A 23,720-nucleotide genomic window follows, 5' to 3' on the forward strand; every position below is an offset into this window, starting at 1 on the left:
AAATGGTCTGTGATAAGCTTAATGCTGCCAAACTGAAACTGAACCCAAGGAAACATGAATTGTTTCAAAAAAAGAGGTAATTTATCTTGGGCACACAAACAGCAAAGGGGGAATTTCCGCTGACGAAGAAAACGGAGGCTACGCAGAACTGGCCAGCTCCCCAGACACTCACTCTTGGAGATGCCAACAAAAAAAAAGTTGTGAACCATTCCTATAATCTAAAGAATGTACAGCAGATTAAATCTGAGACCTAAATACTTTGGCACAGGTTGTTCCCATCTCCTATATCATATTTCATCTTAAAACTACAAGCTGTCCCCCTATGGTATTCTGAGGCACCTTTCTAGGTGCCAAATGATTTTCCAGTCACACACTATTTTTATATCAGGATCCTCTCTGGGGGAAGCTTTAGTTGCTCTGAACTCTGCTTCTAAAACCCCACACACATTGTTCCAGTGGATGAACCAGGAACATGTTGGCAAATTATGGGAAGAGAGGAGGCAGCCATCTCCTCCTCAGCACACATTCCCTTGAGCAAACAATTCCTTGCTATCTTGCTTAGGGCAGCATTTGCAATTAACTGCCCAACAAAGCCATCTGGACAAGGCATCAGCATTACCATGCTCATGTCCAGGCCTGTGTGAGACTGAAATCACAGCACTGCAGTTTTTCCAACCACCTGGCAAGTTGCCCTCAGGATTCCTGAATCTAAAGAATTATTGCAGGAAAACATGGTCTGTCCTGACCACAAACTTCCTCCCATACAAATACTGGTGAAAGTGTTCTATGGACGTAGCCATTGCCAGGAGTCCCTTTTGGGTGGTGCAATAACTTCTCTCCGGAAAATACTTTTGCTGTAATAAGCCACTACCTTAAATTCTTTGGGTTCCTATGTCAGTACTGACCCCAAACCATAAGCGATAGCATCTGTGACCAATATGAAAAGGGGTTTTGAAACATAGATAGGCCAAGACAGGCACAGTCACCAGAGCCTTTTTCAACTCTGAAAATGCTACATCACACTCTGCTAACCACTGCAATGATTTCCTTTTCTCACCCAACCTATGCAATGGTCTTGTCATATTGGCAAACCCACAAATAAGACTTCATCAACAGGAGCAGAGTCCTACAAAACTCTGCACATCTGTGAAGGATTGGACAAAGGAGACTCACCCCAACCGTTAGGCCATGTCCCAATACACTTCCCTCCACTCTCCACTTTTCTGTCCATTTCTCGCTCGCTCGCTGAGCTGTCCTTTCTTGTCTGTTTTTTCTTCTCTCATTTCCACCCCCATTTTATTTTTGCCTTTATTTGTTATTTTGATTTAGGTGGTGGTGTTTTTTGTCACCACAGAATTTGTCCCTAAAGCCTGAATTTGGTTGATAAATGAAGAATAGCTTGCTTTTCTGGTACATTAAAAATAATTAATTATAATAATAATAATCCTTATGATCACTTTAACTAGTTTTTAAATATTAAATTCAGATGCATCTAAAAACCTGTGCATAGTTATGAAGACCAGGCATGCTTCTGAGTAACAGGATGATTTAGTTGCTACATTAATAAGCACTCTATAAATCAATGAAGCAAATAATTAAATAAAATACAGGTGGTGGCATTTTTGTCAACAGAGTAATAAAATGTTTTGCTCAGAGAAAAAATAATGAATAGTTTCTGGATGCAAAGCACCTGTCCAGACCTGAAAGAGAGAAAGATCCCCTGGGCCTGCCTGCTATCTGCCTCAGTAACCACAAATCTAATGACATAATCAGTAAGCTCATCTACCTAGGTACTGGACAACCACAAAGGCAGTCTATTGCTCCAGGAAAGAGATTTCTATTATACAATGGAAGTGTTCATAGCTGAAGAGTCTTTGATAACGTTAAATCAGACATAAAATACCTCAACCTACAATATAAGTAATGTCTGAAATCATACACACAAGGGCTACTTGTAGTGGCAGTACAGTTATATGGCAGTTCCTCAATGAGTGCACTGGTATCAATTAAAGTTTAGTACTATCTAGCTCTCACATTATGCTTTTAATCAGATGATCTCAAAATGCTTTACAAAAAGAGGTCAGTATCATTATCCCCATCTTACAGATGAGGAAACTGAGGCACAGGAAGTTCATGTAATTTGAGCTAGGAATAGAACCCAGATCCCCTAAATTCCAGTCCAGTGCTCTATTCACTAGGCCACATAATTAGTGCAGTACAACTTTCATAAATGCAGGTTTTGTTACAAACTCAGAATTTGTGTTAGGCTTGCTGAAGGGGGTCACTAAGGCTAATGAACCTTATGACCAAACTTGGGCAGAGTTTGGAGTAAACCTCAGCAGATCTATGGTTTTGGGTGGAAGCCATTAGAAATCCAGTGTTTTTGCCTGGTTTCATCTGGACACCAGGAAAAACATCAGCTAGTTTTTCCTTTGGGTTTGAACCTAAAACTTAAAAGTGAAGCAGAACAGCCAAGGATCCACATGAAGCAAAACCAGAAACTAGGTTGGCACAAGTCTTGGGAGTTAAAAGTGCACAGTTCTAGTGGAAATGTCTTATTTCCCAGAGACCACACGGAAAACATAACTCTTATTTTACTTGATCACTTGTTTTCCCATAAGCCATTTATAATTTGCTTTTGCAATGCACTGTTTAAGTGTTTGATCCTGTTTGGTGCCTTTCTGCATAGACTATACCTCCCTTTGACAGTTACCTGAGTGTTACACTTTGGAAATACTTGGATATATTTTTCTTGATGAGAAAAATGATTAAGTTTTAATTTATTTAGGTTTTGCAATTTTCAGCTACTAATAAGTAAGTTAAACTCTGATTACTACACAGCTGCATCTATTTAAATTTTAAACAAACAGTAAAAAAAAAAGTCTCTGGACTAAAACATGTTACTTTTCACCCTAATTCCTTCATACCGTGTTCTGGTTAATTCAGCAACAATCTGACATCTCCTGCCTCACAGAGATCAGTTACTTGAGTTGCATGTATGGGCACATTTGTCTTATGTACGAAGAAATCAGTAGTGCTGTAAATCATCATTTGAAAAGTAATGTTTTTCTGTATTCTCTCTCCTCCCACCCATATGCAACAACGTGCTTAAAAATTCCACAGAGGCACTGAATTGGAAAACCCATGATGATATAGAAGGGCTAATCGATAGGTTCATAGATCACTCTGTCCCACGGTGGCACAGGCAGAAGCAGGGCGGAGGAGACAGGCAACTCCACCAGATTGTCTTTGTGGAATTTCCTAGTGATTAATGCCTCAGGTAAGAGGGTTCGGTGGAGTGCAGAGCAGATAGGGAGCACAGCCTAGTATTTATGGAAAGAGATGCTCTAGCCCTAGAGGCCCAGGCCTATGCACAAAAGGCACTCTTCCCAGCCCTCCTGTTTCTCCACGGTTATGCCACAGCAGCTGCAGAGAGGATCCTTACGGCACCAGAGGAAAAGCTCTAGACTACCAAACTTTGAGATGGAAAACACCTATTGGGTTATTTAACTCACTGTCCAGGGAGGGGCTAATCCAGGTCTGTTATCTACAGTATCTTCTACAATGCTTTGTCCAGACTAGTTTTAAATGACTAGAGTCTCCTGTCTCTAATTTGTTTTCTGAATATCATGAAATCAACAAAAGTTCATTTTTCTAGCATCTATTTAGGCTATGGAGATTATGTTGTTTTTAAACGCCAGTGGAAGCAATGGTAGGTTCAGCTTCCCAGCCAGGTATTTGGAAGTTATCAGCAAAAAAGGGAGACAAGGGTGAGAAGAAAGGCATTTTGTGGGTTGAAACCTCTGTCATGGAGGCAATGAATAACTGCATGCAGTACATAGCAATTCTATGGCAAGAGAACTGTCCATTATGTAACTACAACTAAATAGTCATTAAATCCCTTATTCTGACTGCTGCTGAGCTTCTATATTTTGGACAAATGTTGGATTATAAATCCTTCAGTGCCTTGTAAATTACAGCCTGAGGACTGTAAATCTTCAAGTCATTTCCTGAATAGTTGCATTCCTGAGAAACTTCCAGTTCACAAAGTATAAATGTGAGCAAAAATTTCCCTCCCTCTCACACCGCCCTCATCCCCACAACCTGATCCTCCCTCCCATTGAAGTCAATTGAAATACTAACTTCAATGAAATTAGGATTGGGCCCTGAAAACTTTAATAAGGCTGGTGTGACTTGCGTATTTCTAGCAAAGAGCAGAGACCCTGAATTCTGAATTGTTTTCTCATTTAAAAGAGGTTGTAAGTTAACACGACTGATTATCCTGAATTGTTTTAATAATCACCTCAGCTATTGTCTCTCAGGCAAAGTCGCTCTTCATTATATCAATTTCATGTAACCATGAGATACTGAATCCAAACACTTCCATGGTCTGTCTCTGACAGTGCTCATGTTATCATTTACTCACTCCAAATATAAATACCTCACTGATGTGGCAATCTTGATTTAAGGCTCGAACCTGCAAAACCCATAGTCACACAAGTAATCCCATTATCCCCATGGAAAATCAGAACTACTTGCACAAGTAAGGGCTGGCACATGGACAGTACAAGGATAAAAACGAAAGGGTTCCATGTACCAGGATAACAATACATGGTTAGTTTCCAGTCTCTCGCGAATATAATTATCAGTTACATAGAGGTATACAGTAATTAAAAATGAAAAATCTGAAAATCTTAGCTATGAAACCATCCAACTGTCTGCAGACTCCAACAAAACAATATATTTCTTATACTTGTTTATGTCTCTTAAATTTGGTGAGCCCTGGTTTGATTACTGAGTTCCCAATAAATTGTGCATTTGATTTTAAACAATATTTTTAATGATGACACTAATTAAAGTTCAGGCCTGGGCAGTGCTGAGCATGGAAACTGAGTCCACTCAGCATCGTCCAGATATGAAGCACCATGCAAAACTGATCCAAATGTTTACCAAAAAAAAGGACATAAGAAAAATACTGAAGCCAAGAACCTTAATATGGGACCATTAATATAGGAATATCAATTGTAATGAGTAGTGGCATGTGTGAGGACTCAAAGATTTGTTTCATGCTTACATTTGGGGAGTGGTGGTGGGGGAAATCATTCTAGTAACTTGGTTTGTTTAGATTCCCAGATATCAATATTGTCTGATCAGATAAAGTGTACTTGGCAACGTTTGAAGCCTTTAAGTAGGAACATTTGTGGTGAAATATAGGGAAAGGAGGAGAGAAGCAGACCGTAGGAATTTTCACTCTTCTCTACCCTAAGGCCCAAAGAGGGGAGCTGCAGATGAGTGCAGTGGGAAAGTGACATCATCACTCCCGTGCTCTGATGATTTCCTGTCCCTTCTCCCTGCATGGTCCACAGAAGGCGGAGAGCCTGGCTAGCAGACCAGGCAAAAAGCGAGATATGCGATCTGCGTCTCTTTAGCTCTGTCTGATCATGACTAAGCTACACAGAGATAGAGGAGAGTTGACTGTGTCTCCTAGTAAGGATCTAGTGCTATCCAGTAAGGGATAGATGGAAGAAATATCTTGCAGCCCAATGTTTTTGGATTTTCAGTTGTGAACAGTGAGTTTTCCAAACAGCACAGATATTCAGGCTTTTCAACAAATGTATTATTCCATGCTCCCATCCCTCCTATCAATCTAAACAGTGTCTTTGTGTCTCCACATTCCTCTACAGTGGAGCAAAAGCAACAAAAAGTTTAATCATCACACTTTAAAAATTCATATTGGAATTCTATGGGGCTAATTACCCCCTTTCTGAACTGGTGGTACCAAGATATGCAGAGCTATAGCAGAAGTGCTCAAAGGCATTCTGACTGCAGGAGATCAAAGCAACTGGGAATGCTTTGAGAAGAGAGATTGAAAGGGGAATCATGGACTCTTCCCAGCCCCTGCTGCCATATTCTAGCAGGCACACAGAGGATGGTGGGGCTCTTACCACATCTCCATCCCAACTGGCCTCTCCCTGTAGGACAGTGCTGAGCTACTGAGCATACTAGCTGGCTCATCAACGTCGTGCTAAAGGAAAGACTAAGGGCCAACGCCTCAGCTAGTATAACAAGACATAGCTCCACTGGCTTCAATGGAGCTATGACAGTTTACACCAACCAAGGATCCGGCCCTCAGTTTCTATTTTGTACCTGATGCCTGTTTCCCTGTTCAGGTGTACTAAAAATGCCTTATTGCTCCTTCCACAGACCTACTCATGTAGGAGAAGCTGGAAATTTGCCCTTTAACTTTAAAAGAACATAAGGTGCAAAGAAATTCAGCCCTGGTGGTCCAGTAAGACCTATGCATCAGGACCAAGACCAAGTGCATCGAACGACAGGAAAGCAATAAAGAGCAAAGGATTTGGATTTGTTGGTAATGTAATCATAATCATTGTATTATTTTTATGCAAAGACGAGAGCTGTCAGAAAGGCTCAAAAACGTTTCAAGTCTATAGAAGAAGGAAAACTTAAATTCAAGTAAATTAAAATTTCAATGCTTTGGGCTTGGGAATAAAGAGAGAGAGCAGACATTTAAACTAATATAATTATGCTGACAAGTGGTCTGTTTATGGAATACTGGAATGGGAAAACACAAGTAGAAACCACTAATAAGCTCCTAAAATACAGAAATACTGGGTGAAAGAAATAAAGCCAGACATTACTGAACAAAAACAATGCAAAGCAAACTCAAACAGCTCATGAGAGATATAACAGGCTCACCGAGACTACTGATAGTCTAGATTGAGCATGATTAGAGATAAAGTTGGGCTTCTGGCTATAATGAGGTAATGACAAAAATACCTCTTCCGTAACTACTGTTTCAGTGTCAGCATAGGGTAAATCAGCAGGACAAAGTCAGACACTGAAAAAAAGCCATTAAGTGATAGAACTGGCAGATGGGACTATGTGACACTGTGTGGTGCGATGGGGAAGGGAGATTCAGATTTCAGCCAATGAGGGGCAACACACATGATATGGGATTTCATTTAGAAGGGTGAGAAAAAAGTGTATCATAAAGACACAGAAAGCAAAAGTAAAAAGCAACTAAGAAAGCAATGAATATAAGAGCAAATATATACTTTCTTCCCATTGGTGGCTTACACTTTCCTGAAAGTGCCTCCGATCTCTAGGTTATGCTGTGGAGGAGGGAGATGTATATTACCCACTTTGATGGGTACTGCGCACACACGCAAATTTTGCTGTAAAGCAGAACTGTGGGGGAGGTAAATCCTTAAATCTACCATGTTTGGCAGAAATTCCTGACAGAACATGTCCTCTAAGAAGACTAGAATGATTTATACCAGTTGAGGATCTGTCCCAAAGTTTTACTCTTCTTCTTTTTTGGTATCTAGTTTAAATGGAACCAGATTTCTTTGTGAGTAGAAGAAAGGAGCAGGGGAAAAGAGAGGCTGCACATACAGACAATTTTCTCAAGTTTGCCCACTGTCAGTCTAGCTCCCCTTATGGAGGCATGGCCCCCAGGACCCCTCTTCCAAAAGCCATCTGCTCTTTGTATGGCCCCTGTATTCAAGTCTTTTTCCTGGAAGGGAGTTTGGTGCAGGAGGGGCTGGGGCAGGGGTTTGGGGTGCAGGAGGGGCTGTGGGGTCTGGGAGGGAGTTTGGGTGCAGGAGGGGATTCTGATTTGGGACAGGGGGTTGGGGTGGAGGAGGGGGAGTGAGGTGTAGGCTCCAGCCAGGAGGCACTTACCACAGGCAGCTCCTAGCCAGCGGTACTTATGGCAGGCAGGGCTTAGGCTGCCTGCCTGCCATAGCCCCACGCCGCTCCTGGTAGCAGCTGGCTGCTAGCACGTCTCTGCAAGCCCCTTGGGAGCTGTGGGGACAGTTTTGGGGGTGGAGCTGCCTCCCCTCCCCTTGCCAGGGGTCACAGAGATGTGCCAGCAGCCAGCCGCTTCCGGGAGCGGCGTGGGGCCACAGCATGCAGGCAGCCTGTCTGAGCACCCTTTTAGCGGCCCGGAGATCACAGGCGGCGATTTATTTTTGTGGGACCCTCCTTGAGCTGAGGCCCTAGGATGCAGCCCCTAAAGCCCCAGCCTTAATCCAGCCCTGACCTTAATTGTCTAGGGCATGCAGTGGTTATCTAAATTTCATTAGACACAGAGCTAGTGTGGCTCCATATACAAACCTTCCTGATTGTAAAATTATAGCACTTGCATCAAAAAAAGCAAAACGTCAGTGTGGTGACAAAGCTGAACACTTCATATTGGAGACATGTGGGTATGCAACCAGTTATCAAACCTCACTTACAGACAGCCCCCCAGCCTGAAGTAAATACTCACTAGTCACTACACACCACACCACAGAAAAACTAACCCGGGAACCAATCCCTTAACAAACCTCATTGCCTTCTCTGTCCTCATATCTACTCTAGCGACTCCATCAGAGGACCCAACCACACCATCAGAGGCTCATTCACCTGCACATCTACCTATGTGATATATGCCATCATGTGCCAGCAATGCCTCTCTGCCATGTACATTGGCCAAACTGAACAGTCTCTACGTAAAAGGATAAATGGACACAAATCAGACATCAGGAATGGTAATATACAAAAGCCAGTAGGAGAACACTTCAATCTCCCTGGACATTCAATAACAGATTTAAAAGTAGCCATTCTTCAACAAAAAAACTTCAAAAACAGACTTCAAAGAGAAACTGCAGAGCTACAATTCATTTGCAAACTTAACACCATCAATTTGGGCTTGAATAGGGACTGGGAGTGGCTGGCTCACTACAAAAGCAATTTTGCCTCTCTTGATATTGACACCTCCTCATCAATTATTGAGAGTGGACCACATTCACCCTGACTAAATTGGCCTTCAACACTGGTTCTCCACTTGTAAGGTAACTCCTTTCTCTTCATGTGCCAATATATGATTATGCCTGTATCTGTAATTTTCACTCTATGCATCTGAAGAAGTGGGTTTTTTACCCACGAAAGTTTATGCCCAAATGAATCTGTTAGTCTTTAAAGTGCCACCAGACTCCTCATTGTTTTTGTGGATACAGACTAACACGGCTACCCCTCTGATAGTTATAAAACCTACGTTTTTTTGTCATCTACTTCTGATACTTCATCTGCAAAGGAGGGAAAATGGTAGCCTGACATCTCTACAAGTGCCGAGTTAAAGTAGTTTGGCTATCTTAATTGGTAATTTCCATAATTTCAAATATTTGGGTTTCTTATAAGTGCAACCTTAACTTTGAATTTCCTGAGTCTCTGAGTGAGTGAGTGACAGACATATATAGAGGTAGTACATGTTCAGAACTCTGATACATGCCTGCAATCTTCACTTCACCTTCAAGTTTTTTGTTTGAGAATACTTCTGTTGTAAGACTCTTAAGAAATTTGTTAAATGAAAGCCATTACCTGTAGCAAAGCTACATGATAAAATGCAAACATAAAAAAGACATACACCTCTACCTTGATATAACGCTGTCCTCGGGAGCCAAAAAAATCTTACTGTGTTATAGGTAAAACCGTGGTATATCGAACTTGCTTTGATCCACCGGAGTGCACAGCCCCGCCCTCCTGGATCACTGCTTTACCGTATTATATCCAAATTCGTGTTATATCGGGTCATGTTATATCGGGGTAGAGGTGTATTGCTAGGTGCTAAAAATATATTTAAAAGAATGACTTATGAATAATTTTCCCACCTAATAGAAAAATACACATACAACTCAGTGCCCGCAAAAAAACCCTACATCAAAACAAAATATGCTACAATAAAAACATAACAAAGAAAACCAAGTACATAAACTATCCATTACGTAAGTCATATCTACTTTGGAGCACTTCCAATAGCTAGCTAAGGAATGATTAAGCAGGATGGTGATTCAATTCCTTCCTCAGTTGAGCACAGCAAAAATCTATAGATGCAGCTGTAATACAGCATGACTTAAGGCAAGACATATTAAGGATGGGAAGAACAGTCTGTCAGTGATCTAATTCTCTACCTCCATCCTCAAAAGTACACACTGACTTTGACCTAGTGTCCAGACTCACCCCTCTTTTGGGGGCTTGGCTTATAACTAAGGCTACAATTTAATCATGAGTATTTTTAGTAAAAGTCATGGACAGGTCACAGGCAAAAAACAAAAAATCACGGCCCCTGACCTGTCCATGATTGATACTAAAAATACTCATGATTGAATCTTGAGGGGTGAGGCTGCAGTGGGGAAGTTGGGGGACCCGTTGAGGGGGAGGAACCCAATGGAATCCATGACTTCTGCGACCTCTGTGACAGACACGGAGCCCTACTTATAAAAACAACCTAAATCTCAGTGTAAGCCCACACTTCCTGCCTGAGTATGGCTGTTCCAGTAGTTTCCTTTCCAGGATCTCTTCTGTCTTAGCTTCCTATCACCTCTGCCCTGAGAGACTCTCCAGCCTCTCTAGTACCCTGGGAGGAGTTAATGAGCCACACTTACCAACTTCAGGAGTTCTAGGCAGGTTTCTAACATCTGCTATCTTGTTACACAGCCCAATCCTCAGACAGAACCCCAATCCTTTTTTAGGTACAAAAATACTGGGAAAGTATATCCACCTCTTTTTTCTTTCCTCCCTGCCCACCAACAAGTATCACTGCTAATCTGAATGCTATCTCTGGTTCTCATGAGCTGAGCATGGCATTTAGCGGCAAACAGGAAAAGTTGCAGCAGTGGAGGTCTGCAGAAAGACAACAACAGTTCCCTCTGGAAGAAGCTAATGATGGTAAAAAACAACAACTTTTTTTTTAAATTTAAAGCTAAAGGAATGGAAAGCACATGCAGCCCACCGACAACGCTGAAAACCAGAACCAGTCAGCATTATTATTTTAAACAGGTCGGAGAGAATGATTCAAGAGCATCATGCACCAAAGAGTCAAAAGGAAGCTCACCGAACATGCCAAGCTAGGGGGAGAAAAATGAAACATGGAACGAAACCAGACAGGCAATAGCTCAGTTGGACAGCAAATTTCACAGAAGTTATAGAAATGTAGGGCTGGAAGGGACCTCAAAAGATCATCTAGTCTATCCTCAAGCTCTGAGGGAGGATTAAGTATTTAATACTCTTTTATCAACTGTAAACACATCAGAAATCTAAATGAAACTACTCAGGTGGAAAAGACAACCCAGAGAAGAGAGAACAATTAGCATTTTCTGAAAATCTCCAATAGCATACAATAATTTGGAGAAAATGAAAAATCAGATTTCATCTTTGTTTCTATTACTGGTGCTGAAGAATGGAAAGGAGAAAGGGGAGTCGATTCCCATTCTACAGGAATGGGTTCCTAAAATTTTGTCTTTGAATATTTCTATTGCATGTCTCAAAGGAAAGCTAATCCAGACACAGTCCCATTATGTTTCAGGTTGAGACCACCATAATAAAGAGAGTGCTAGGCACCAAAAGAGACAGTATGTGATTGATAAATAATTCCAGCTCTGAGGATGCCGAGACTGAATACAGAATAGGGGCAGATGAGAGCTGCATCTATGCATGGTGTGGAATCAAACCGTGGATGTGGTAAGTTTATGGACAGCAGAGGGCTCCTTTGCATGGATTGATGCTCTTCTCTCCTGCATCATGGACACAGTGTTCACTAGGGTTGCAGTCAGCTCTGAGGAACTGCTGCAGGGAGAGAAGGTGGCCAGAAGAGAGTCCTTGTAGTTACAAAACTTAAATAGGGGAGATGTCTTATTTGGAGTGTGGAGGAGCTGACAAGGTTCCTGTATCTGCCATTTGCATGCAATGGTAGCTCTTCCGGGTCTTGACTTCTCTACTACGTGACAGCTATATCATATCAGAGATGCCAGCCAGGAGTGCTGAGACAAAGGAGTACAAGTCCTCTAAGGTTCCCTCTCATGGTCTGTCAATCAATCACTGGAAAAATCTTCCCCCAACAATGGGGATGTCACCCCTCAGGACTTAAACCTATGCGGCCATGAACCCCAAGTATACAGCCCTAGCCAGTGCCATACTCCAGACACATCACTGGCGAGGATTTTAGTCAGCTTGGAAAAGAAAATAACCACAATAATATCTTTGCTACAATATCTGCTCCCTTTAAAAATACCTTCCAGACTTATGCATTTTTTTGTTATTGCAAATATTTTATCTTGGTCCTCTATCATTTCAGTGCCCGCACTGGGATATTTAAAATCATTATCAGTTAAAAAGAAGACCATGTTTTCCTTCCCAAATTTTGCTATCAACAGGTTCTGTAGATTGCAGCTAGTTTCCTGTTCAGGTTTTGCAAGTTAACTCCTTTTCCAGACACAGTTTTAAAAAGGTTGGTAAATAATTCTCTTTCACTGTTCTCCTTGGTACCTTTAGAATTTGCACTGTTCCCTGCAAAATTTTATTTGCTAGACTAAAAGAGCTCTCTAGATCAGAGATTAAATTCCATCTTATCTCTTTTCCCAAGTCAGGAACAAAGGAGGCCTCTGTTTTGCCAGAGTAAGCTATACTTACACAGGTTTCTTGCTGAATGCATTGTAAGACTCTCTTGGCAGGGACAAGGAAATCAATTAGGCACCTGAGACCATCTCCTCGATACAGCTTTTCAACTATGCTGAAAAGCTGCCACAGGACAGTGGCAGCTGTGGCCTCAAAAGGCGGGTATAATGCAGAGAGTGTGTTCTGGGTGTAGGTGTCAAGGGACTCGGAGTCCTGAAATAAAAAGCAACATGACAGCAATTTGTAAGCATCAAACATCTAACAGTAAATAAAACACTTTAAAACTTCAATCTATTGATTTCATGGAGTATACAGTGGTGGGGGGCTGTTCTTCTATTTTGCCCAATTTGTACAGTAACTAAAAAGTGTTTTAGCCATTTTTAAAACCCTAGTCCAAACTTCTGTAATCTAAACCCCATTCAGCTCTGTTTAAACGTCAATGAAGCTCGACATTTCTTAGAATCAGATTTAGTTGAAACATCTTCACACAAGTCCAGTCATTTATCCAAAATATGAAATTCTGGCACACTAAGCTTCAGTCAAAGTGCATTTCTTAATGCTTCCAATGAGTTATAGTCTCTATCCTGAAATCATGTTTTACAAAAAGGTCTTCACTTGACTTTAGCCTCTGAAGCACATTTTTGAAACATATTTTTGGTAAGGAGAATGGAAGACAGCACCCATAAAATGACATACTCCAAATGTTTTTATATATTTATTTACACACACACACACAGATCATGACATAACATTAATGAACAAAGTTGAAATACTACCTTATGTTTATAACAACATAGTATAAACACCGTGATAGCAATTCTCTAGTAGTTCTGTGAGGAGTGCCTGCATGTAGTGAAAGAATGCTTTTCTTTAAGAATCTCAGTACATATACAGGAATGTCCTTTTTTAGGTACAGAATTTCCTGAGGAAATACCTCGCCTACTGTTTCTGGTGGAAATAATCAAGCCTGGATTAAAACAAAAATTCAATTTCAAAAGGGGGCACAACAATGAAAATACAGTCAGGGGAGGACAATTACTCCCTTTTGGAACTGGCAGCCAGATCTATAGATGAGGCCACTCAACCCCACTGTTTCTTCTGTTATCAGACTAGCAAGGAGACCCCACCCCCATGGTGGGGTAATAGGAAAGAAGCATTTCCTCCCTAGGTCCTGCCCTGGGTTGTGGAGTCTCTCACAGCCTTTGGGGGTGTGGCTGACTAGCTGAGGCACAGGCACTGACTGCTGCAGCTGAGGAGAGCCTCGTTTCTTGTGCGGAACAAGCACAGAGCCTGTCCAGACTGTGGGACTCCATATGGGCTGCTGAGCATGCCTGGAAGTGTGAGGCTCTTCCCCTATCCTAGGCACAAGGGCACTTGTTCAAATGGTATTTTTATCCCTTGTCTGGCTGCTTTTCTCACCACAATTCCACCAGTTTGTTCCCCTAATGTTGCCCCTTTGCCTAGCTTCAGCTAACATTGACAAATTTCTGCTTAGTACAAACTGAGCACCTTTGACCCTACCCTGATCCTGATAAGCCAGCTCCTTTGTATACACACAGATTCGAACCCTATTCCGCTTGACTTGATGCATTTTTCCCCACTCGGCAATATTGTTCTGATAACAGGATTTTGTCCCGTGCAATAAAGTTTTGTTAAAGAGAACTCTTGACAATATATCCTACAGAATTCAGAAAATTGATACACAGATATTAAAAATCTTGACATTAATACATAGATGACTCACAAATTTTTGTATAAATAATGAGTGTAAATGATAGGGCTGATTTTTTGCTATAAAATGAACTGCTGCTAGAATGAACAATTCTACAGTATGCATGCATGCACATATAAAATGTATACATATATATATATATAAATAGTTACATATTACCTACGGATTCAGAAGTGATTCCATAGTCAAGAATGAAAGAGAATTCCCATTCTAAGCCTGAATTTAGACTGTACTTTCTCCAAAAAGCTGCTTTTGGCACGACATTTCTCATGCTTGGTCTCAGCACAGTGTAGATTTTTATTTTCTAATTAAGATATATATTACATTAATTTTGAACATTAGAAATTGATTGAACAAGACATTTCTTGATATGAGACTTCGAGAAACAACTATTCTTTCTTCCTGGAGAAAGAATTCTGTTTGAAACATTTCTGCATCATCTCAAAAACTAGAAATAAACTCTCTGAATACATTTGGACTACAATGGTCTGAAAATGAAGGACATGCATGAACACTGAAGAGATCCTGAATTTATTTTCACTTGTTTAATACTGTTCAAGAGACTGAGCTTATTTTTACAGCTAAGAATTTGGGGCCTGATAATACATTTGTAACCACAGCCTCATGTATTCCATGATTCTTCAGCTGCAGAATTTGCCTCAGTATCCTGCCCTGACTACAGAATTGTGCTTCAGAATCAAAACTGCCAAAAATAGTTACATTTCTAGCTGATTTGGTTGTGAAAGCAACAGTGTAAACTGAGGCAGTGGTTTTTTTGAGTTTGCAGACAGTCTGAAGCAATAGCTCAGTGAGCCATGAACTACGTTAGTTCATCTTGATGGATGGTTGACTTGGAAATCTGATTATAGTAGTTTATATGTCAACGTGGTTAAATATTTCACTGCTGATCATTTTTGTGGAAAGAGCTCCAATTTGTTAACCTTTCCACTTAAATCCTCTGCACATTCCTTATCTGATGTACCACCTCAAGGGGCGCTCCAGTAGGCACTGTGTCTCAGACAGCTGTTGTGTCAGCCCTTAGAAGAGGCACATGGAGCTGCTAGCCCTGCTGTGCCCTTACACACAATGGAGTGCAAGTACCGCAACTATGGTTGGCCTCTGTAGAGAGGGAGCAAAGGGAAATGCGTGTTTGTCCACAGATGGGGAAGAGGGAATATGTCGATGTCAAATTATGAATTTCATTTTGTGAACATCATGTTATATTTCAACCTCCACTTTGACTGTAACATTCAGGGTGGTTTAGAGTACCTATTTTGTTGCAAGTACTTGACCCTTACTGGTCTAGACCTAAAATGTAGGTATACCTAGCTATATTACTCAGGGCTGTGAAAAGTTTCATGCCTTGTGTAATGTAGTTAGGTCAACCTAACCCCATTGTAGATGAAGCTGAATTCTTCTATCAACCTTGCTACCACCCCTCAAAGGGGTGGATTTACTACAGTGACAGAAAAATCCCTTCTGATGCTGTAGTAAGTGTCTACGCTACAAAGTGTAGCTGCAAGCGCTGAAGCTGTGCCACTGTTGTGCGGGTAGTGTAGACATATCCAGTGGAAGGACTATTTCTAGAAAGCTGTGACAGAGCAATCGAGGGCCATCCACACTGAATGGCTCTACCCTAGCAGAACAATAGGTTTTCTACCAGGAGGGCCATCGACTTTGAATAACTCTCTACCCAGAAGCCAAAAGTGTGTTGGAGCCTGTAAATTCTCCAGCAGAAGCCCATGGACAGAATATAGCGTACAGATTGTTTTAAAAGAGGCCAGCATGTTTGCTGGTGACTTAGGGCTTGTCTACACTACAAAATTAGGTCGACCTACAGACACTGCAGTAATTCAATTGGCTGTTGGTGTCCATACTGCCCTCCTTCTGCTGGTGGTGTGCGTCCTTACTACGAGCGCTTGTACAGACTGAATTGAGATGGTGTGGGGCACTGATAGCTGTGCGAGGCTCATAGCTGGAGCCTCCCACCTGCCCTGAGGCAATAGCCAGAGCTGTGAACCAAGCGCTGGGCTCAATTTCACAGCATGGAACCTACCAGCATGAAATTGACATTCTCGTGAGTTTCAGGGCTGCTTCTGGCTCAGAACTGGAGCCATGAAAATGACAAGAATATAAATTTAATTGCTGGTAGGCTCCATGCTGTGAAATTGAGCCCTGCACTGGGCTCATAGTTCCAGCTGTCACCCCAAGGTGGTGGGGGTGTGACGAGTTCAGTCACAGAGACCCCATTGGGACTGTCACCTGATGTGCTGAAACTACCTCTGAGCCTGTTTTCCCTGACAGCTTGGGACTCCAGAACCCTGCCTTGTTGAGCCAGACATGCTAGCCTGCTGCAACACAGACCCAGGTCTGGTCCATGCCCCCAAACCAAAAACTACTTAGCAGGTCACCAGACACCCAGTTCCCAATGGGATCCAAACCCCAAATAAATCCATTTTACTCTGTATAAAGTTTATATAGGGTAAACTCATACATTGTCCGCCCTCTATATCACTGATAGAGAGATATGCACAGCTGTTTGCTCCCCCAGGTATTAATCACTTACTCTGCATTTATTAATTAACAAACGTGATTTTATTAAGTATAAAAACTAGGATTTAAGTGGTTTCAAGTAATAACAGACAGAACAAAGTAAGTTACCAAGCAAAATAAAACACAGCATGAAGGTCTAAGCCCAATACATTAAGAAACTGAATACAGGTAAAACCTCACCCTCAGAGGTTCCAATAAGCTTCTTTCACAGACTAGACTCCTTCCTAGTCTGGGCCGAATCCTTTCCCCTGGTACAGTCCTTGTTAGTTCCAGCAGGCATCTTAGGTGAAAAGCAGGGGCTGTCTCATGACTGGGACCCCCTTTGTTCTGTTCCACCCCCTTTTATAGCTTTGGCACAAGGCGGGAATCTTTTGTCTCTCTGGGTCCCCACCCCTCCTTCTAAATGGAAAAGCACCAGGTTTAAGATGGATTCCAGTATCAGGTGACATGGTCACATGTCCTGTGAGACCTCAGCCTTCATTCTTCCAGGGCTGGCCCACACACACCCAGGAAGGTTTGCAAGTAAACAGACCACTTACAACCAATTGTCCTAGTCAATGGGAGCCATCAAGATTCTAAACCACCATCAATAGCCCACACTTTGCATAATTACAATAGGACCTCAGAGTTAAACTTTATATTTCTAGTTTTAGATACAAGTATGATACATACATACAAATAGGATGAACACACTCAGTAGATTATAAGCTTTGTAATGATACCTTACATTAGACCTTTTGCATAAAACATATTCCAGTTACGTTATATTCACACTCATAACCATACTTCCATAAAACATTATGAAGTGCAGTGTCACAGGGGGCTCCAGCGGTGAGCCTGCCACCCGACTGACAGCTGGGGTGGGGTGCAGCTATAAGCCCACTGATGGGCTCAATTTTACAGCATAGAGCCTAATCAGCAGTGAAACTGACATTCTTGTCAGTTTCATGGCTCTAGCTGTGAACCCCAGGCTGCTGCTCTGAGCCAGAGGCAGCCATGAAACTGACAAGAATGAGAGCCAGTAGCCAATGTAAGTAACGCATTTTCTACATGGACACTGTGTCACTCTAATTACATCAACATAAGTGCTACGCCTCTCGTGGTGGTGGAGTTATGTCAGTGTAGCAGGCCACTTACTTCAGTGGAAGCAGCATTCTAGTGTAGACACTGATATAATTAGGTCAACATAAACTGCCTTACATTGCCTAACTCTGTAGTGTAGAAAAAGCCTTAGCCACACATCCAAGTCATCAACCAACACCCTTTGGGACCATGGAGTCCCATAAGGCACTGTATCCAGGACCCTAGTTCACTGCTCAGTGGAGGGGTAAATTTATATCCTTCCCTTGTCATGCCTGGATGTGCTGGGGATCCAGCCCTCATCAGTCCAGCACACCTGCACACAACAAGGCAGAATTTTGGCACAATCTTGATAGGGAAGATATTATCAAGATCATGCAATGCACAAAGTCCCCGACAAAGCACTTTTCAAAGTATTTAATAATGACATTCTGATAGCGCAGTAACACAGCCAACAAAGAAGACTGCATGAGTTCAACAACTCATCAATCACCTTAGGCATTGGAACACACTTTGTTTAGAAGACCATTTGGCCAAGACTCTGTGTTATCCCCTACCCTTTTAAAAAAAGTACCAAGACATCTCAAAATCCAACTCAAGATGGTGTGAAGAGATTTTGGTTTAATTTCTCATCCAGTTTCTCATTTCAATTCAATGAGACTTTACAGATGAACAATAATACAATGTCACTGTATGTGCTCTGTTACATGGGGAGGTGGTTTGTGCTAGAGTTTATATTGTTTATTTTGCATTAATTTGTTAATAAAGCCATGCCCTAGGAAAGGGGGTGAGTTTTGACCCAAAATAGCACGTGAATTTTGTTTTAGTGACAGCTGGGAAGACCACCTGTTTACATAGAGCAGCAGGAATTTTCTGTACCACATGATACTCTGTACCACATGATACATGCAACACAATGCAGTAAGTGTTAACAATTGGACTGGAGATGTGGGAACCATCGAACCACTCTGTGCTCCCCATTGAGTTACCAGCGTCTCTTCTCCCTCAGAGCACGGAAAATGAGTCTCTCTTCATATGAAACAGCCAGCCATGGGAGATTCATCTGCAATGGGATGTGTGCTGCACTCCAGGGCGCATTCATAGGCTGCTATGGGAGAGTAATGTCTGTACGCTGCCATCCCTCAGGAGTTCAGACAGGGGGCTCCAGCTCAAGCTCCATAGGACGTTCAACACAGGCTGCCTGAAGAATATATTTAACTAATATATTCCTGATCTGCCTTGCCACTGGCCACACCCCCTTGTCAGTTGGTCCCTTGGTGGTGGCTGTGATGTTTTAGGTCCCTTTAACACTGGAAGTCCCTTTATGGCTGACTTTTTACCAGATTCTGGGTCCTGGCTAGAGGTGGGGAGGGGTCAAGGGGGAGTTAATTCTATTTTGCAGAGGATTTAGATATTTTGAAATCTGGTTTTGTTCCAATTACGAATGAAAACCAACATTTTTGAAAGTCTTTGTGAAAATGACTGGAGCCTGGCTCTGGGGCAGTCCCACCTAATAGCTGTTTGAGCTGGAGCCACAGATCCTGGAAGCCCCATGGGTAAGCTGGCAGGAAATCAGGCAGGTTTCAGACAAACGTGCCTGGCAGGCCAGGTTCCAGCCTAGGTTCCATTGGAACTCCACCAGAAACTAACAGTCTCTGCAAAACATTTTAATTTTGATGACTTGGCAAATTCTGATGAAGGTATGTCCCACTCTTTTTCCAGCCAGCTTTAGTCCTGGGCTCATCTGCTCTATATCCCGAGGTCCTTTTCTGTATCCCTGTCTAGAGATTGGCTAGTAGTCTAGCAAGGACCTAGTCTAGAAAACATTGTTTTCCAACGTGTTTAAAAATCTGTAAATCATCAGTCAGAATTGCTATAACAGTGTTTTTTAAACAATTCCACTGAACCTTTTTGAATGGTCTGCTCCTGCCCCTCTTCCTGGGGCAGCTTTTCCCGTTTATCAGATAGTAATATGACAGGACAGCAGCCAGGATAGAAAGCTTTGTTGTCATCCTGCGCACTGTATGTGGGTGAAGAAATTATTATTTCATCCTCTCAACTTTACTCTTTTTCCTTTAATCATGAGAGATTAAAAAAAAAAAAAACAGGAAGCTTCTCTTCCTGTTGAACGTTGTTTCTAATTGAACTGGTTGGATTTAGAGCAGTGACTAAGACCTGCCAATGGTCCTAAAAATATTAGTATGCCCTAAGGCATCTCAGCTACAATAATCTTACTTGAGAGCGTCTGAACATTGTCCTAAAAACCTCTCCCTCTCTCTCACACACCATGCACTGGCCATATTTAATAATAATTAAACTAATAAATGAAGAGGAAGTCTCCAGTAACCCAGTAAGAAAATCATGTTTAGGAAAAAAGTTCAGAAGTATTTTTGGTTAGAATAAATTAATACAATAGGTTACTTTAAAGGTTGTATATGTACTATGATTTTATATTAACTCTTTTCTTCAGTTTATTCTACAGATGTTTAAACAGCAACACTTGAACTGAGTTTGATTAAAACAGAGCATACTGCAGTTAACATCCCATAAGAAGCATTAGCTCATTACAAAGCCTGGGAACTCTCCTTAGCCCTTCCTCCTTAGCCCTTCACCAATGTCAGTATGTAAACAAGAGAACAACAGCATTGCTAATGGACCTGTTGTGAAGACCAAGGAATTAGTCAGTTGAAAGAGAATAAAGGCCTCCTCTTATACAGCCCATGTGGGACAACTAATGTTCATCAAACACCATCTAGTTGTAGGTGTTTGTTCAGCTTTAAGCTTGGGTGAAGAACAAAGGGAGGAACCCCTGCCCAAACTGAAATGAGAGCTGTTGCAGACTCAGAAGAGCTGAAGTGAATCCTACAGCTGCCTGTGAAGAAATCATTATGCAGATAAAAATAAGAAAAGAACAGCTAAAGTTGTAGCTTCCAAAGTCAGACATGAAGGTCACACACTTTGCATGATCTCCTAACAGTTCACAACCCCCACTTTGTTGTGATTTATCTTAGATATGGAGGTACCGCCTACTAAGACTAATGCTTCTAATAGGCCAGAGCCCAAGGGCCTGATTCTTCACTGTGCTACACTTGTTACAGTAGTTTTACACCAATGTAATTGCACAGGAGCCAAGACAGTTGTACAACACTGTGAAGAATCAGGCCCCATGTCTTTTCCTTTCTAATGACATAGTGAATGTCTTGCTGTTTTGTTTTCATCTCCTGTAAATTCAATTAACAAGCAATTTCTAGTCATCCAGCAAAGAAGATACAAACAACTATTGTGCTTGTGTGTGTTTATTTGCATATAAATGTATACATTTAAATGCAAATTAGAAGCAAGCACATGACAAGTTGCCAAAGCAAAACCAAACTTTCAGTGGCTTACAGTTTAGCACTCAATAGTTAAAATCTAATCACCTGACAAACTCAAAAAGATAATTGACATACTCATTGGTATATTATGCCTGTCCTATTTCTGACTTTAAATGGATAATTTATTAAATGTGATACTTAGTTTTCTTACAATTTACAAGCAGTGATTGCAGTAAGATCACAAACAAGCCTTCCTTGGCCAATATTGGCAATGATTCAGCAGTTAAATAAATTTCCCCTTCCCTGTGAAAAGCATCTCTCTCTCCTAATGAACTGGAGCAGCGAAGTCCTCATCCATGTTTCCAGTGTGTTGTTCAGAAACAGGCACAACAAAGAGGTAGACAGAGCAAATGGAATTCTGGCACTTTATCTCACATTTCCAGAATTCTCTGTGCTAGAGGTTATCCCACAATACACATCAGAAGTTTCCATTAAAGCAGAGAGCCTGCAAGCAGTGTAGATCTCAGGGAGAACACCACACTTCTAGTGACACAGCGTCCTGTTACACACAAGCACTGACACATGCACCAGCACAGTGCACTCCACCAAAACAGATTTGCGGGTAACACTATGCCAACCAACCTTTTACTGGTGTGACTTTTGTCTATGGGCAAGCCCTTATATAGAGGGCAAAATCCTGCTCTTGCTATTACGGGGTCTAGATGGGGGAAAAGCAGAGTGGTAGGAGCCACGCTGTTCCATGAGCAATCCTGCCAGCATTGAAACTTAGAGAAATGGCACCAAGCTCTCAGGACTTTACACAGAAAGCTGTATGTCCTGGACCCCTAACATTTTCTATGACAGCAGGAGTGCGCTAGGCACAGTCTCATTACTCTCTCAATTAAGATCCATGCACAACGTTGATTAATTAACGCAACTCAGTGCAGCAATCAGATCCTACATGTTCTATGATTCCACTAAGCCATACTGCATAGCATAGCTGGTCTGGTGGCCTGGTAGTCTGGCCAGGAATCAGTTGTTGAGCCTGAATGAGCATTTGCACACATATAAGCGAGCAGGTGCATAAGAGAGACGAAGACTGACTGGAATTTAGAAAGCATTTTGGATTCATCTGGATAAAAAGCTCTGAAAGCAACTCCTCCTCCTTTGTGAAGATTAAGGCAGGCTGGACAGCTACAAGAATGCTGCTGTATATGGGGCAATGGAAATCAAAGTATAAAACTGCAACAGGTAAAATATTCAACATGATGCATTAGATAGCCTTCATATCCTGAACAGCCCCACTCCCTCTCCCTGCCCCTCCTCTCACATGCACACAAAATGAGGACCTTGCCTCTTGGAAGATTTCCATTTATTCCAGTTTTAATAAAAAATAATAAGTATTATTTTGAATCGTGTGCAGCCAACCTAGAGTGACAACTACACATGGAACGAGAGAAAGACATGTGAAAAGTATTGTTTTTCAAACAATTTGAAAAGCGGAACTGTTGTCAAGTCAGGAATGTGTCTGCAAAGATGCTTGGGAACACACCAGGAATGGAAAGCACCTTGAGGGAGGAATTTTCTAATAACTAAAGGACTGTTAATCAAACTGTTTGCCAAAGCAAAAAGGTCTTTCATTTAGGGATTAAGGGTCACCTTAAAAAGGGCGCGCACACAGGCCAAGCCTACCTATTTAAATTGTATGGATTTAAGGTTAAGGACCATGCTTCATTTGTTTGTACAGTATGCTGGAGCCTCAATCCCAATTGAGGCCTTTTGGCTCTATTCCAATGCAAATAAATAAAGTAAAAATGATAATTCATAATGTTAGAGAAAATATACAGCTATTTTCTTTTTGTTCCAGGAAGAAGGATAAGTCATTCTGAAATAAATAGTTTCAACGAGAATGTACAACTTCTTTGCACAACTGACGAGGTGTATTATGGGGCTTTTTGTTTTCTTTTGAAGCAGAGGCATTAGCTATTGCCAGACCAGAGCCCTGGGCTGGATGGGCCACAGGTTTGATCTAGCATGGCAAATCGTACACCTTTTGGCGTGAATGAGTAACAATGTGAGAATGACTTATGTTTCTCTAACACCCCCATTCATTCACAAGGAACTCAGACACGACTGGTGTACATACAAGAACCACTTGAAACACCACGAAATTAAAGCTACCTCTGAGGGAGAAGGCAATACTCATTCCATAATAGTGAGTTCACATGGTATAACACCGTTTTGGCCAGTAAGTGAAGAAAAATATAGTCAGTCAACACCCCAAGGAGATTTGAGAGGGCAGGAATGTAGACTCAAATATGTAAATGTCTCTATGCACTATGAAATAGCTAATGCAGAGGCACAAACTGGGGGTTGAGAAAATCCCTTGTCTCAGCCCATATATACCTATGTGGTATGCATGAGGTCTTGTCTCAGGCTTACATCTTGGATGTTGTTTGTCTAGCATACGCAAATTTTAGGAATTGCCAAGGTTGAATGTGTGCACCGTTACCTCTTCCCCCTTCTGCATCTGCATTACAATGCAATCACTTAATGATACAATACCATACTATTTTTCTACAGGT

At 41.6% G+C, this 23,720-nt stretch overlaps 1 protein-coding gene across 4 annotated transcripts in view; it reads right to left on the reverse strand.

Annotated features, from left to right (window-relative positions):
• Positions 1–23,720, reverse strand: part of PLEKHG4B (pleckstrin homology and RhoGEF domain containing G4B) — a 126,559-nt gene that overhangs the window by 81,520 nt on the left and 21,319 nt on the right. For all 4 annotated transcript variants that reach the window (XR_004644561.1, XM_034761400.1, XM_034761401.1 and 1 more), the window contains exon 2: positions 12,472–12,669. Coding sequence is in view for 3 of the 4 variants with exons in the window: in XM_034761400.1 (XP_034617291.1) it covers positions 12,472–12,669 (198 nt within the window). In the remaining variant the exon portion in view is untranslated. The remainder of the gene's footprint in view (positions 1–12,471; positions 12,670–23,720) is intronic.

Source organism: Trachemys scripta, chromosome 2 (genome assembly GCF_013100865.1).
Source record: "Trachemys scripta elegans isolate TJP31775 chromosome 2, CAS_Tse_1.0, whole genome shotgun sequence".
NCBI classification, from domain to species: domain Eukaryota; kingdom Metazoa; phylum Chordata; order Testudines; family Emydidae; genus Trachemys; species Trachemys scripta.